Source organism: Eschrichtius robustus, chromosome 19, assembly GCF_028021215.1.
Source record: "Eschrichtius robustus isolate mEscRob2 chromosome 19, mEscRob2.pri, whole genome shotgun sequence".
In the NCBI taxonomy this organism is placed as follows: Eukaryota; Metazoa; Chordata; class Mammalia; order Artiodactyla; family Eschrichtiidae; genus Eschrichtius; species Eschrichtius robustus.
The window spans coordinates 37219534-37233909 of record NC_090842.1 but is presented as its reverse complement, the minus strand read 5'-3'; the positions used below and the strand labels follow the sequence as shown (position 1 = coordinate 37233909).

Here is a 14376-nt window from a genome sequence, read left to right as displayed (position 1 = left end):
TCTCAGAATCAACTTTTGTTAATTTCTTGAATCTTTCCAGACCAATTTCCCCATATTTGTAAGCACATATACATAAACTTTAGAAGACTTAAAAATAGCTGGCTTTCTCTCTACTAAGCCTAACAACAAGAAGTTAGCTTGAGCTTTAAAAAAATACACCAGCATGGAAAAATAGTGTAGGCTGGGTAAAATTTAAAAAAGAAAAGCCTGATACTACATTGTTTTCACCGTAGCTCTGCCATCAACCACAGAACCCTTTCCTGAAAGAGTGCAACAACTAAATGCTGCACCACGGTGGCCAGAGAGGGCAGTGTGTACCAACGACAAAGGCAAAGGCAGAAAAGCTGCAAAACCCTTCACCATTCCAGGAGTATCAGAGATTCCGTCCTATCCAGCTCAGTTTCAAGTTCTGCGGGTAAAGCTGTATAATAGATCTACGTGATTTCTCCCCAGAGGGGGCTACTCAGATGGAATGTCATTATTACTGAACACCCTAAGGCAAAGAGGACAACGAAGCAATTCAGATAAGGAGCACTGTCAGAAACCCTACTATGCATAGAATTTATTCTGAAAAAGTAAAACAAAGTCTTCATTTCCAAGGAATGGTGATATAAATTGAGAGTTACAGAAAGACTACAGAAATTGATTTTAGAGATACACAATTTTCATACAATGAGGAAGTCATTAATAATCTATGGGGTGGCTGCGCAACAATCACCAGATAGAAAGTCTTGGGTTACCTTAGTACAAACTGTACCTATAAGTATACAGTGGGTAGTTAAATTGCTGAAATCTCAATTATGAATTTAGGAATATCTGAACGGTAGATAATTTGTGCAATTAAAATTTTAAGCAAAATTATACAGAATTCTCCAGTAAAACCAATTTGAAATGTGTTAACGTGGAGTGGGAAAAAACCCAACATTTTTCACTGTACAAATATCAAGATACAATGAAAAGCGCTCATCAGTGCCTTGACTCCTCACCCAATATTTAAAAACGGGAATATTTCATAACATTACAAATACACAGCTATTCAGTTTTCAATCCAAGTCAGTAGCGGAAAAGGGAAGCCCTTTATTGGCGGTGGTGATTTCCCTCCGAGGACCGAAAACAGGATTTACTCAGTCCGATTTTCAGAAACAACTTTGTATCACCATCTTAATTATCTATGTATATAAATTTTAATCTAAAATAACACCTCCTGGAAAATGCAAAGCAGCTGTAGTATGTTTTGGAGCTTTGTGTACTTGGCAAGCTGACTGTTTTAATTCCCGGTACAACAAATCATAAAGAACCAGACACCGGCGGCAGGGTATCCTGAGGTCCCGCGAAGCGCCAAGGCGCAGCCCGGAGCAGCGGCGCCCGCAGTGGTGCCGCAGCCTCCGCGGCCGCAGCAGGTGGGACCCGGCCGCCGGGCAGGCCGTTCCGCCGCCCGCCACCGCGGGGCTTTTCAAGAACAGCTTCGCGACGCCTCAGCTGGGGTTTTTATTGTTTGCTCGGAATGACTTTGTTACTAATGCTGAAAAAGAGCGGCCTACGCTCCCCTCACACAAACCCCACAACTTTGCAAAGCGATGTGCGGAATTCCGAGGAAGAGGCACGAGGGCACAGCTCGGAGGGCCGGCCGAGCCGCCGCGTCCCGATGAGCTCCCCGGTTCCCCTGCCACGGCACGCAGAAGGCTGGGGAGAAGCGCTCGGGGAGCGAGTCGATCCCGGCGGGAGCGGGGGCTCCGCGATCCGCTCGCGCCAGACAAAGGGGCGCGTCGGACGCCCGGCGCCGGGCAGGGACGCGAAGACGCCGGCTTCGCCCGCAGGGGGCGCCGTCCGCAGCTCTGGGCGCTTACCTTTGAGGACCGAGTAGAGCTGCTCCAGGGCCATGTTCCCGAGCTGCCCGGCGCTTCGCGAGGGGCCGAGGAGGCGACGAAGAGGCTGCGGCGGAAGCGCGGCGCTCACGGCTCAGCGCGGCGGCAGCCCCGCTCCGTCCCCATCGCCCGCCACCAGGTTGCTGCCCGCGGGGTAGGACTCAGGTCCTGCGGCCCGCCATGCCCGAGCCTCCTGACGGGCTCTCGCGCTGCCCCAGCCCCCCGACGGGCGCCGCCTCCTGCTCCGCGGCGCTCCGTCCCATCGACCGCCTCGCTGCCGGGCAGCGCGGATGCGAGGGACCGGACCTGCGCGGGCCGGTCCGCCTTCGGCCGCGGCGCAAACCCCGCTGAAGTGGCGGGCGCGGCGAGCCCACGCTCATTTAAGCAGGGAGCGCGAGCGCCGCGTGCCGGCCGCACCGCCTTCGCGCATGTGCCCGCCCCCCGCCCCCCGCCCCCGCCCGCGTGCCCCCCGCAACCCTCCCGGCCAATCGCCTGGCGAGCCCGCCCGCGGCCTCGCACCCTGGGTGGGCGGTGCTCCCCGCCGGCGACCATTGTGTTGGGGGCGGGGCGAGAAGATTCGGGGCGCCGCCCTCTCGCCCGCTTTCCGAGAGGCCGGCGCAGAGGGAGAGCCCGGCCTACGTCCCGCAGCCCCGGGCCGCGGGGTGAGCGGGTCCGAGCCCTCTAGTCCTGCCGCCTGAGGGAGGGCTGGGGCCCGCCGCCCACCCGGTTCGGCGGCCCTCGTCCGCCTGCCCACCTCCGTCCGCCCTCGCAGACGGAAGGGGGGCACCGACCCCATGGCCTCTTAAGACCTTAATTCAAGGTCAAAACTCTGCCCTGCTCAGCCCTGCTCTACTACCTGCCTCGGCAGGGGTCGCGGATCTGAGCGGGGCTCAGGACAGAGCGGGTCTGTTTAGCGCCGAGGGAGTTAACCTGACCAACGGTAGTGATTACTAACATTTACGGACCGCTTCCCAGATTGCCAGGCACAGCACCAAACACTTTACGTATCAATTCTGTAATCCTCGATGCACTTCCTGCGGGATAGGTACTGTTGGAGGATGGGAAAAAGGAGGCCAGGATGGTTAAGTCATTTGTCCAGAGCCACACAGTGAAAGAGGGAGGCAGGGCTGTAAACCCAAGAAATCTGCCTCCAGAGACTGCCCTCTTTACCACCAAGCCATGCTGATGGGGTCGCTCGACTCCGCTGATAGCAAATCGCCAAATTTGCAAACAACTGCTTAGTATGTGGTATTCTGTTTTATTTTCTCCATAGTGATTATCACGCTCTGAAACTACCTTGCCGATCTACTTGTTTATTTGTTCATCACCTGTATCTCATTTACCCCCACTCTATTAAAATATAAGTTGCTTGAGGGCAAGGAGGCTACATTCATATATCCCCTCAACACATACTTATTGAGCATTAATTATGTGCAGAAAACAGTGATAGGTGCTGGGGAAATATCCGTGATTAAGGCCCTATCATAACAGAATATTTATGCCTGTATCTGACACATAGTAGGAACTCCACAAATATTTGTCTAACAAAGTTAAGGACAATTTGCAGCAACTGAAAATATCTCTTTCCTTCTATCCCTCCAAAAGTAAGTATTAACAAGGTTTGCAAGTGAAAACATATTTAACATCAAATAATATTAAGGTATTTAGCCCTTTACCATGTGCTGTGGAAGGTATACGAGATGTGTATGAGGAAAATCACCTGCAGTTAAATTGAGATTGCACACAAGAACCAACTAGTAAATAAAACATTTAAGAGGCTTTTCCACAAATATAATAAAGTGACTTATTGGGAGACCAGGACAGTATTACTATTATTAAATCTAAGTCACAGACAATGGTGGACAAAAAGAATTGGGAGGAAGGAGCCCTCTCAGCTTCTGGAATAATGGTTCTTTTTTTTTTTTTTTTTTTTTTTCCACACACACACACTGTATTTTATTTTTACAAGAGATAAATAGACTGACACCAAGCATTGTACATGGATGACCACAACAAAAGCAACAATGATTGCAATTACCAAACATGAAACACACTCATACTATGTCATAATATTGACATTCAGTCCAGTAATCCTCCACTGTAACAGCTCCTTTACTTTGCAGTGAAAATTGATTTGTATTGGAATAATGGTTCTTAATGCCTAATTGTTGACTGAAGGAAGAATCCATGTGTGTATGAGGTCATCAGAGAATGCTTCATGAAGGAGGTGACACGCAAAGAATGAAAAGGCCGTGGATGCCAAGTGGAGAGGAGAGAGAGCAGAAGAGCTTTCACATCAGGCAAGGAGCAGGGGTGAGCATCACATTTGGGGCAAGTGTTGTGACTGGTAGTGAAGATAAAGTTGAATGTGGTGGGTTTTGACTATGGAGATTCTTGCTTGATTGCTAGGCGAAGGAGTTCGTGCTTGACTCAGGAGGCTAGAGGCAGTTTTTAATAGTGGAGCAATGGAGTTCTGGAAACATTAATCTGGCACTTGAGTTGGTACAATAAAAGGGGAGAGATTAGAACAACCGTATTCACAAAGTATATACACAGCACTGTTTCATTTAGCCTAGTACCTCTTATGGTAGTACCATTTTGGTGAAACCTAAGAAGTCTTTTCTCTAGTATGTTGGCTGGGGAGTAGATTCCCAAGGAGTGGATTGGGACTGTTCATTCTGTGGCTCCCTTTTAAGACACCTATCTTTTGGATGTACTAGAGTAATTGTCTGTAGCTGATTTTCCAAGGAATGTGGTAAAGCACAGATAATAGCTGAGACTACTGTGTGGCCATATGCTGACTAACTCAAAAGAAAAGCAGTTTGCATCTCTCTCAGCTGGGGAGTTCTGTATTTGAAATATTATTTCCCTGGAAGACCACCCAGTAGTAGCCAGTCTGTTCCCAGATTACCTGCCAGTGCCCAGGTGATTGAGGACTGCTTTCTTTGTTCCCTGCCTGATCTTCCAGGCATAGGTATAGCCTCTCCAGCTCCTCACAGATCATTCCTGTAGTTTACATTTCGTTTTCTCTGACCAAGTCTTCTGTAGCACTTGAATGGTGTTGTGGAGCATTGACTTACTTAAAAAATGCTGAATTTTCTCTCAGTGTTTATGTACCAAACAGATTTTTGTTGTCTCTCTTTTTTGCTGGAGTTTGGGAGCTCTAACATTTTATTAAATGATAGCCTAGAAAGGCAGGTTATGTTTAGAGATTGTTACGGACTGAATGTTTCCCTCAAAATTCATGTGTTGAAATTTTAACCCCTAGTGTGCCTGTACTGGAGATGAGGCCTCTAAAGTTAAATGAAGTCATAAGGGTGGGACCCTGACCTGATAGGATTAGTTTCTTATAAGAAGAGACAGCAGAAAGCACAAGCATGGAGGAAACGCCGTGTGAGGACCTGATGAGAAGGCACCTGCCTGCAAGCTAAGAAGAGTGCTCTCACCAGAAACCAAATTGGCTGGAGCCTTAATCAGGGACTTCCAGCCTCCAGAACTGTGAGAAAATAAATGTTGCTTCAGTCACCCAGTCCATGACATTTTGTTATGGCAGCCTGAGCAGACTAATACAGAGACATAACGTTAACTAAGGAAAATATAGGAATTGACACATGACCAAACTGATATTAGAAAATCTATTTGTAGTAAAAAAAAATAGGGGTCTCATACCGCTTTTCTTACAGTGTGCAGATATGGCTACAATGATGGCGAAGTTTAGTGAAAAGCAAAATCATACAGGATCTCAGTGTATGAAGATTTCAGTGTCATACAACTGTGGGGATATTTTTAGGGAAGGAAAAGAGGAAACTTTAAAATTTTTTATTAGTTCATTGAATTAGTTGGCCTGGGCTCTCATAACTAGATACCAGACTGGATGGCTTAAACAATAGAAATTTATTTTCTCACAGTTCTGGAGGCTAGAAGTCCAAAATCAGGGTGCCAATAGGATTGGTTTCTGGTGAGACCTCTCTTCCTGGCTTGCAGACGGCAAGCTTCTTGCTGTGTCTTCACATGGCCCTTCCTCTGTGCACCAAAAACTCATGTCTCTTCCTCTTCTTATAAGGACACCAGTCAGATTGTATTAAGGTCCTACTCTTATAACCTCATTTAACCTTAATTACATCCTTAAAGGCCCTATCTCCAAATACAGTCACATTGTGGGTTAGAGCTTCAACGTATGGATTTTGGCGGCGGGGGGGGGGGGGGGACACAGTTCAGTCCATACACTCATGAACCAAAATTATCCCTGTGCTAATGAGATTGAAGAAGACTTGTCTCCAGGGAGTCAAAACTGGTTCTTTCAGTAACAATGTCACCTAAACTTGTTTCCAAATTTCTGCCTAGTATAATTTCAAAGCAAGAAAATTTTTAAGAAATATTACCTACTACCAGTACTTAAGTATTTCAACTTTATCAGGAAAATTTCTAGTCATCCAGTTACTTTCATTTCATTGTGAAAAACTGAGAAAGGCCCTAATTATATATTTCAGAGTAACGTTGCTAACATATATGGTATCTTTCTCTTAAAAGCCAAAATCCCATTTTGAAAGAACTGTTTATGTTTAAACCTGTTTACTAAAACTGAAACAAATGCAAGTTTATTGGAACAGTAATAGGTGTGTAGTGATATCTTTTTATGGTTTTAATATTCATTTCCCTAATGGCAAATGATGTTGAGAACTTTTCATGAGCTTAGTTGCCATTCATATATCTTCTTTAGTGAAGTGTCCAAGTTCTTGCTCGTTTTTAAATTGGGTTATTGTTTAGTTTTGAGAGTTCTTTACATTCTGGATATAAGTCCGTTGTTGAATATGTGATTTGCAAATATTTCCATCACATATGTAGCTTGTCTGTTCATTCTCTTGAAAGTGTTTTTGGCAAAGAAAACGTCTTTAAATTTTTTTCTTTTATCTAAAATCTTTTTTAGATTTTTTGGTATTATTTCTAAGAACTCTTTGCCTTACCCCAGTTCATGAGTATATTCTCATATGTTTCCTTCTAAAAATTTGATAGTTTTATGTTTTACATTTAAGGTTATGATCCATTTTGAATTAATTATTGTATGAGGTGTGAGGTTTAGGTCAAGGTTCTTTTTTTTCTTTGCATAGGGATGACCAAATAGTTTAACACTATTTATTTCAAAGACCACCTTCCACTGAATCACTTTTACACTTTTGTCAAAGATCAAGTAGCTATATTTGTGTGGGATTATTTTTGGACTTTCTATTTTGTTCCATTGATCTATGTGTCTATCTTTTTCCAGTACCACATTACCCTGATTATTATAGCTTTATAATAAGTCTTAAAATCAGGTAGTTTGACCTCCAACTTTGCCACCTTTTCCAAAATTATTTTAAGCTATTCTAGTTCCTTTACTCTTTCATATGAATTTTCTAATAATCTTGTCTATGTCCACAAAAATTACTGCTGGGATTTTGATAGGGATGTTATTAAATCTATAGGTCATTTTGGGGAGTGTTGACATCTTCACTAGGTTGGATCTTCCAATCCATGAACACAGTGTCTTTAAGTCTTCCTTTATTTCTTTCATCGCTATTTTATAGTTTTTGGCATACAGATCCTATGCATGCTTCGTTGTATTTATACTTAAGAATTTCATTTTTGGGGTCTATTTTAAGTGGTATTTAAAAATATTTCAATTTCCAATTGCTCATTGCATTTATATAGGAATATGATTGATTTTTTTGTGTTCACCTTGTATCCTGCTGAACTTGCTGAATTCACTTAGTTCTAGGAAGTTGTGTGTGTGTTTATAGATTTTTTAGACTATTATGTCATGTACTAATAGGGACAGTTTTATTTCTTCCTTTCCAATCTGTACGCCTTTTATTTCCTTTTCTTGGCTTATTACTTTAATTAAGATTTCCAGCACAACATTGTAAATCAACAATATTTCAATACAAAATTTTAAAAAGGGATTTCCCTGGTGGCGCAGTGGTTAAGAACCCGCCTGCCAATGCAGGGGACATGGGTTTGATCCCCGGTCCAGGAAGATCGACATGCTGCAGAGCAACTAAGCCTGTGCACCACAGCTACTGAACCTGCGCTCTAGAGCCTGTGAGCCACAACTACTGAGCCCACGTGCCACAACTACTGAAGCCCATGTGCTCTAGGGCCTGCATGCCACAACTACTGAGCCCACATGCTGCAACTACTGAAACCTATGCGCCTAGAGCCTGTGCTCTGCCACAAGAGAAACCATTGCAATGAGAAGCCCGCACACTGCAACGAAGAGTAGCCCCTGCTCGCTGCAACTAGAGAAAGCTTGCGTGCAGCAACGAAGACCAATGCAGCTAAAATAAATTTAAAAAATTTTTAAAAATTACAAAAAGATACTATATTAAAACAGATCTAGGGGCTTCCCTGGTGGTGCAGTGGTTAAGAATCCGCCTGTCCTGAATGCAGGGGACACGGGTTTGAGCCCTGGGCCGGGAAGATCCCACGTGCCACAGAGCAACGAAGCCCATGCGCCACAACTACTGAGCCTGCATTCCAGAGCCCGTGAGCCACAACTACTGAAGCTCCTGTGCCTAGAGCCCATGCTCCACAAGAAGAGAAGCCACTGCAATGAGAAGCCCGTGCACCACAACGAAGAGTAGCCCCTGCTCGCCGCAACTATAGAGAAAGCCCGCGTGCAGCAATGAAGACCCAATGCAGCCAAAATTAATTAATTAATTAATCAATCAATTAATTAATTAAAAATACAGATCTGAAAAATATTTTCCAGTACTATGTTGAAAATTATCAGTGGGGGAAAGCATTCAGTCTCTCATCATTAAGTATGTATCAATATTAGCTGTATTTTTTTTTTTATTAATGCCCTTTATTAGGTTAAGGAAGTTCTATTCATAGTTTGCTTAGTTTTTTTTTTTTGTTGTTGTTTTAAAATTAGGAGCGGATGTTAGATTTCATCAAATTATCTTTCTGTGTCTATTGAAAGGATAAGATGGTTTTTCTGACTTAATAGTATGATAAATTATATTGCTTTTTTTCCCCCTCAAATAGTGAACTAGTTTTGCATTCTGGGATGAAACACACTTGGTAATGATATATTATCTTTTTATATATTTCTGCATACAATTTGCTAATGTTTTTTTTTAAAGAAATTCACGTTCTTTTATTTATTTATTTATTTATTTATGACTGTGTTGAGTCTTCGTTTCTGTGCGAGGGCTTTCTCTAGTTGCGGCAAGTGGGGACCACTCTTCATCGCGGTGCGCGGGCCTCTCTCCATCGCGGCCTCTCTTGTTGCGGAGCACAGGCTCCAGACGCGCAGGCTCAGTAATTGTGGCTCACGGGCCCAGTTGCTCCGTGGCATGTGGGATCTTCCCAGACCAGGGCTCGAACCCATGTCCCCTGCGTTGGCAGGCAGATTCTCAACCACTGCGCCACCAGGGAAGCCCCAATTTGCTAATGTTTTGTTGAGGACTTTTGTATCTGTGTTATGAGGGATATTGGCCTGTAGTTTTATTTTCTTGCAATGTCTTTGACTGTTTTTGGCATTAGGGAAATATTGACCTTATAAAAGGAGTTGTGAGATATTCCTTCCTCTTCCTTTTCTTCAAGATACTGTGTAGAATAGGTATTATTTCTTAGATATTTGTAAAATTTGCCAGTGAAACCATGTGTTCCACTGAGTTTTCTTTTGTGGAAGGTTTGTTTTTTAATATAAAAATTTAACTTTTAAAAATAGATATGGTGTTTATTGATTTCTGCTTGTGTTTTGGTAGTTAATATCTTTTAAGGAATTGATCCATTTAATCTACTTTATTGAATTCATGGGCATAGCTAGTTCCTAGTATTTTTTTTTTTTATTATTATGCCTTTAATGTCTGTGGGATCAGTAGTGATGTCTTGTCTTTCGTTCATTATATTGGTTATTTATGTCTAATCCTTTTTTCTCCTGGTCAGAGGTGTAGCAGTATTATTGATCTTTTCAAACAACCACTTTTTTATTTCATTGATTTCTGCTCTAATCATTTCCTTCTATCTTCTGTTTGCTTTAGATTTAATCTTTTTTTTTTTCTAGTTTATTAAGGTGGAAACTTAGGTTACTGATTTTAGATCTTTTTTCTTTGTTAATATATGCATTTAATGCTATACATTTCCCTTTAAGCACTGCTTTCTCTGTCTCCTACAAATTTTATGTTGTATTTTATTTTTATTTGGTTAAAATTTTTTTAAGTTTCCTTTGAGACTACCTCATTAACTCCATGGTTATTTTAAAGTGAATTAATTTCCAAATATTTTGGTATTTTCCAGGTATGTTTCTAGTTTAGTTCAATCTTAGTCTGAAGACTTACGTTGTATTTTTATTTTTATTTGGTTAAAAGTATTTTAAAATTTCCTTTGAGACTTCCTCGTTAGTCCCATGGTTATTTTAAAGTGCATTAATTTCTAGATATTTGGGTATTTTCTCTAGTTTAGTTCAATTTTAGTCTGAGGATCTTTGTATAATTTCTATTCTTTTAAATTTGGTGAGGTTTGTTTTATAGCCCAGATAAATGTCTCTTTCAGTGAATGTTCCATGTGCACTTAAGACGACTCTGTGTTTTGCGGTTGTTGGTTGATGTGTTTTATAAGTATCCATTAGGTTAAGTTGATTGGTAGTACTTTTCAGGTCATCTCTAAGTTTTCTGATTTTCTACTTTTTCTATCAATCACTGTAGAAGAGTGTTGACATTTCCAACCTAAATCATGGTGTGTCTCTTTCTCCTTACATGTCTGTTTTGCTTTATGTATTTAGTTTATACACATTTAGGATTTTTATGTCAAGAGGAGTGGAATGAACTTAGTTGAGTCTGCTCTCTTTAGCTGAGGCAGTCCCCAAAGGGGGCTGACAGCCAACTATTGAAGGCACTCCCAGAAATTAGGATAATAAATCCTTTAATTTTGAAGGAGGATCTGGACGTTATAGCATCTACCAGAGAAGTAATTAGGTTTTCTGTTTGAATCTGTTTTAGTGATGTCTTCATAGGAAGTGGTCTATTTTGTTAAACTTTCAAATTCCTTGGTATAAAATTGTTCTTAACATCTTCCTATTTTTGTTTTAATATATACTTTATCTGTAGTTTTATCTCCTTTTTCACTTCTGATACTGGTTATTTGTGCCTGTTTTGTTTTTCTTGATAGAGGCTCTTGGGGCAGCCTATAGCCAATAACTGATGAAGTGGGGGTGTAAAGGCCCCAGCCTTCTTACCCTAACTTAGGACAGGTTAGGAGATAGAAGAGGTCATCCTATCTCAAAACTCACTGTAGGGTTGTAAGAGGCATTCTACTAAGAATGCATCACAACTTGATTTCTGCCTCTGCCCAGTCTTGCTTCCTTCCTTTCTTCTGTACAGGTGTTGATCAAGAGTACCCCCTAATCTATTATCTGTTTTATTAGTCTTTTAAAATAACTGGCTAGGTGATGTAAAGCTAGGCTGCAAGTCATCACAAGGGCTGGTTAACTTTAGTTCACTTTTATACTGAGGAGTTGGCCTTAAGTATCCTAGCTTAATCCTCAGTAAGGTCTCTTGGACACAGTTCAAATTTTTGAGTTTCTTAAGTAGTTAGTTCTAGCTATTTGTAAAGATTAGTATTTCCTGACTTTTATCCTTTCCTAGAGATTTTCTAAAGAACAAAAGGAAAATTATTTATTTTTTAAAATTTAAAAAAAAAATATTTATTTATTTATGGCTGCATTGGGTCTTTGTTGCTGCGCCGGCTTTCTCTAGTTGCAGCAAGTGGGGGCTACTCTTCGTCATGGTGCGTGGGCTTCTCATTGTGGAGGCTTCTCTTGCTGCGGAGCACGGGCTCTAGGTGTGTGGGCTTCAGTAGTTGTGGCACACAGGCTCAGTAGTTGCAGCTCGTGGGCTCCAGAGTGCAGGCTCAGTAGTTGTGGCACACAGGCTTAGTTGCTCCATGGCATATGTGATCTTCCCGGACCAGGGCTCAAACCAGTGTCCCCTGCATTGGCAGGCGGATTCTTAACCACTGTGGCACCAGGGAAGTCCAGGAAAATTATTTTTTAAAACATGGAATAAAGCTCATTTTTTTGCAATTACCATATGAATTCATTGGACCCTTGTATAAATCTAAGATATCTTAATTTACCTTGGTGATCTTATTTTTAGTAATAACTAAAATTTATTTTAGTTTTTATAAGATTACTTAATCTTAGTAATCCTGGTGATCTTATTTTTCCTGTATCTCGAAACATTTTGCTATAGGATTTCTCTGCTTGAAAAGGCTGTATCTATGATGCCAAGATTGTTTTTACCTTTGATGGTTTAGTAACCACCGCCTTTAGTAGAGAAGCACTTCACAAATTTATAGTGATACTTGGGCTTCCCTGGTGGCGCAGTGGTTGAGAGTCTGCCTGCTGATGCAGGGCACATGGGTTCGAGCCCTGGTCTGGGAAGATCCCACATGCCGCGGAGCAACTGGGCCCGTGAGCCACAACTACTGAGCCTGCGCATCTGGAGCCTGTGCTCCACAACAAGAGAGGCCACGATAGTGAGAGGCCCGCGCACCGCGATGAGGAGTGGCCCCCGCTTGCTGCAACTAGAGAAAGCCCTAGCACAGAAACGAAGACCCAACATAGCAATCAATCAATCAATCAATAAATCTTTAAAAAAAAATTTATAGTGATACTTAATCTGAGGGTGAATCTCTAGGTATAGCTACTTGTAATAGGTCCCTACCTTGCCTTATCAAGAGTGGGAAGGGTTAAAAAGTATGTTTATAAGTTGTTACCTTTGAACCTGAGGCCTTCTAGGAGAAAGTATTTTGAGAATTAAGTTTCTGAAAATATATAGTTTTTTGGCTGGTACATGGAGAAATATAAAGGGCTAGTTTAGGTAAATGGTGTGTTAACAACAATGTATTTATTGTATTTACAAGTATAGGTATATCTCAGAGATATTGTGGGTTTGGTTCCAGACCACCACAATAAAGCAAATATCATGGTAAAAAGTGAGTCTCACAAACTTGTTTGGTTTCCCACTGTATATAAAAGTTATGTTTACACTATATTGTAGTCTATACAATACGGCATTATGCAATAGCATTATGTCTTTTTAAAGACAATGTACATACATTAAAAAACACAAAACAAAAATCCAATTACAACAGTAACATCAAAAATCACTGATCACAGGTCACTATAACAAATATAATAATTTAAAAATCTGAACTATTGCAAGAATTACCAAAATGTGACACAGAGACATGAAGTGAGCAAATGCTGTTGGAAAAATGGCACCAATAGAGTTACTAGATGCACGGTCGCCACAAACATTCAATTTGTAAAAAATGCAATATTTGTGAAATGCAGTAAAGCGAAGCACAATAAAATGAGGTTTGCCTGTATGTGATTGTTATCTTCAAAATGGTTATTAAGTCTTAATTACTCCTCCTTGTTACCAAAAGGAGGAGGATTATAGAAGTAAAGATCAGTGGAAGAGAGTCAAAATGTTCAGTCGTTTGTCACTGCAATGGGAAACGGGAGGGAAGAAAAGAACCAGCATTTATCAAGTACCTTCTATGCACATATTGCTACTTAAGACTCAAAATAGTTTTTTAGGGTATCACTCAGTATCCTTGTTTTACAGATGAAGAAACCAGAGCTCAAAGAGGCAAAGTGACTGACTAAAAAGTCACAAAATGGGAGAGTTAGGCCCTGAATCCTGACTAGTTTGACCTCGAAGTCTTGTGCTCTTTCCACTACAGTATTCAAAATTAATATAAGGATCTTTGTACAGCTGGCCCTTGAATAACGTGGGTGCTGACCTCTGCGCAGTCGAAAATCTGAGTATAACTTTCCTGTTGGACCTCTGTATCCGAGATTCCACATCTGTGGATTCAACCAACCTTGTACTACTATAGTACATATTTATTGAAAAAACCCATTTATAAGTGGACTTGTGCAGTTCAAACCCATTTTGTTTAAGGGTCAACTGTATTTGATTCTCAATGTTGTGACACATTTTTCACCTGCTGCCCCTTAATGAATGATATTGATGTTGCATTGAAGGTTAGTATCAAGATACAGAAACACAGTATAAAGTCACTGATTGTATTGGGTTAGCCAAAAACTTCGTTCAGGTTTTTCTGTAACATCTTAAGGGAAAACCGGAACGAACTTTTTGGCTAACCCAATATTTTTGGTTCTCATAGCATTTTATTTGCCTATAACACTGTTCCTCGTAGACTCTGACTACAAGCGAGTTTTACAACTCATGCTGTATCAGTTGATAGATACTAAACCTACCTGTCTTTAGGGACAGGGTAGAATAGTGCCTGGCACAGTGTTGTAGGTTGATAAATGAATTTAACTGGGTACCATAGTCAGGAGATGCCTATCTTGCCCTCATAGGCAAGTCACTTCTGTCCAAATCTGTGATTTAGACTTCATAACCTCTAAGGGCTTATCATGGTCCAAAGTAATTATTTACACACTCACCAAAATTCTTTGTTTCAATACAGAATATTTATTAAGAAGACA

General features: G+C 41.4%; 1 protein-coding gene across 1 annotated transcript in view; it reads right to left on the bottom strand.

Annotated features, from left to right (window-relative positions):
* Positions 1-2226, bottom strand: part of NETO2 (neuropilin and tolloid like 2) — a 69130-nt gene extending 66904 nt beyond the window's left edge. The window contains exon 1 of the mRNA XM_068527574.1: positions 1848-2226. Within this exon, the coding sequence (XP_068383675.1) occupies positions 1848-1881 (34 nt within the window). The 5' untranslated portion in view covers positions 1882-2226. The remainder of the gene's footprint in view (positions 1-1847) is intronic.
* Positions 2227-14376: the final 12150 nt, after the last annotated feature.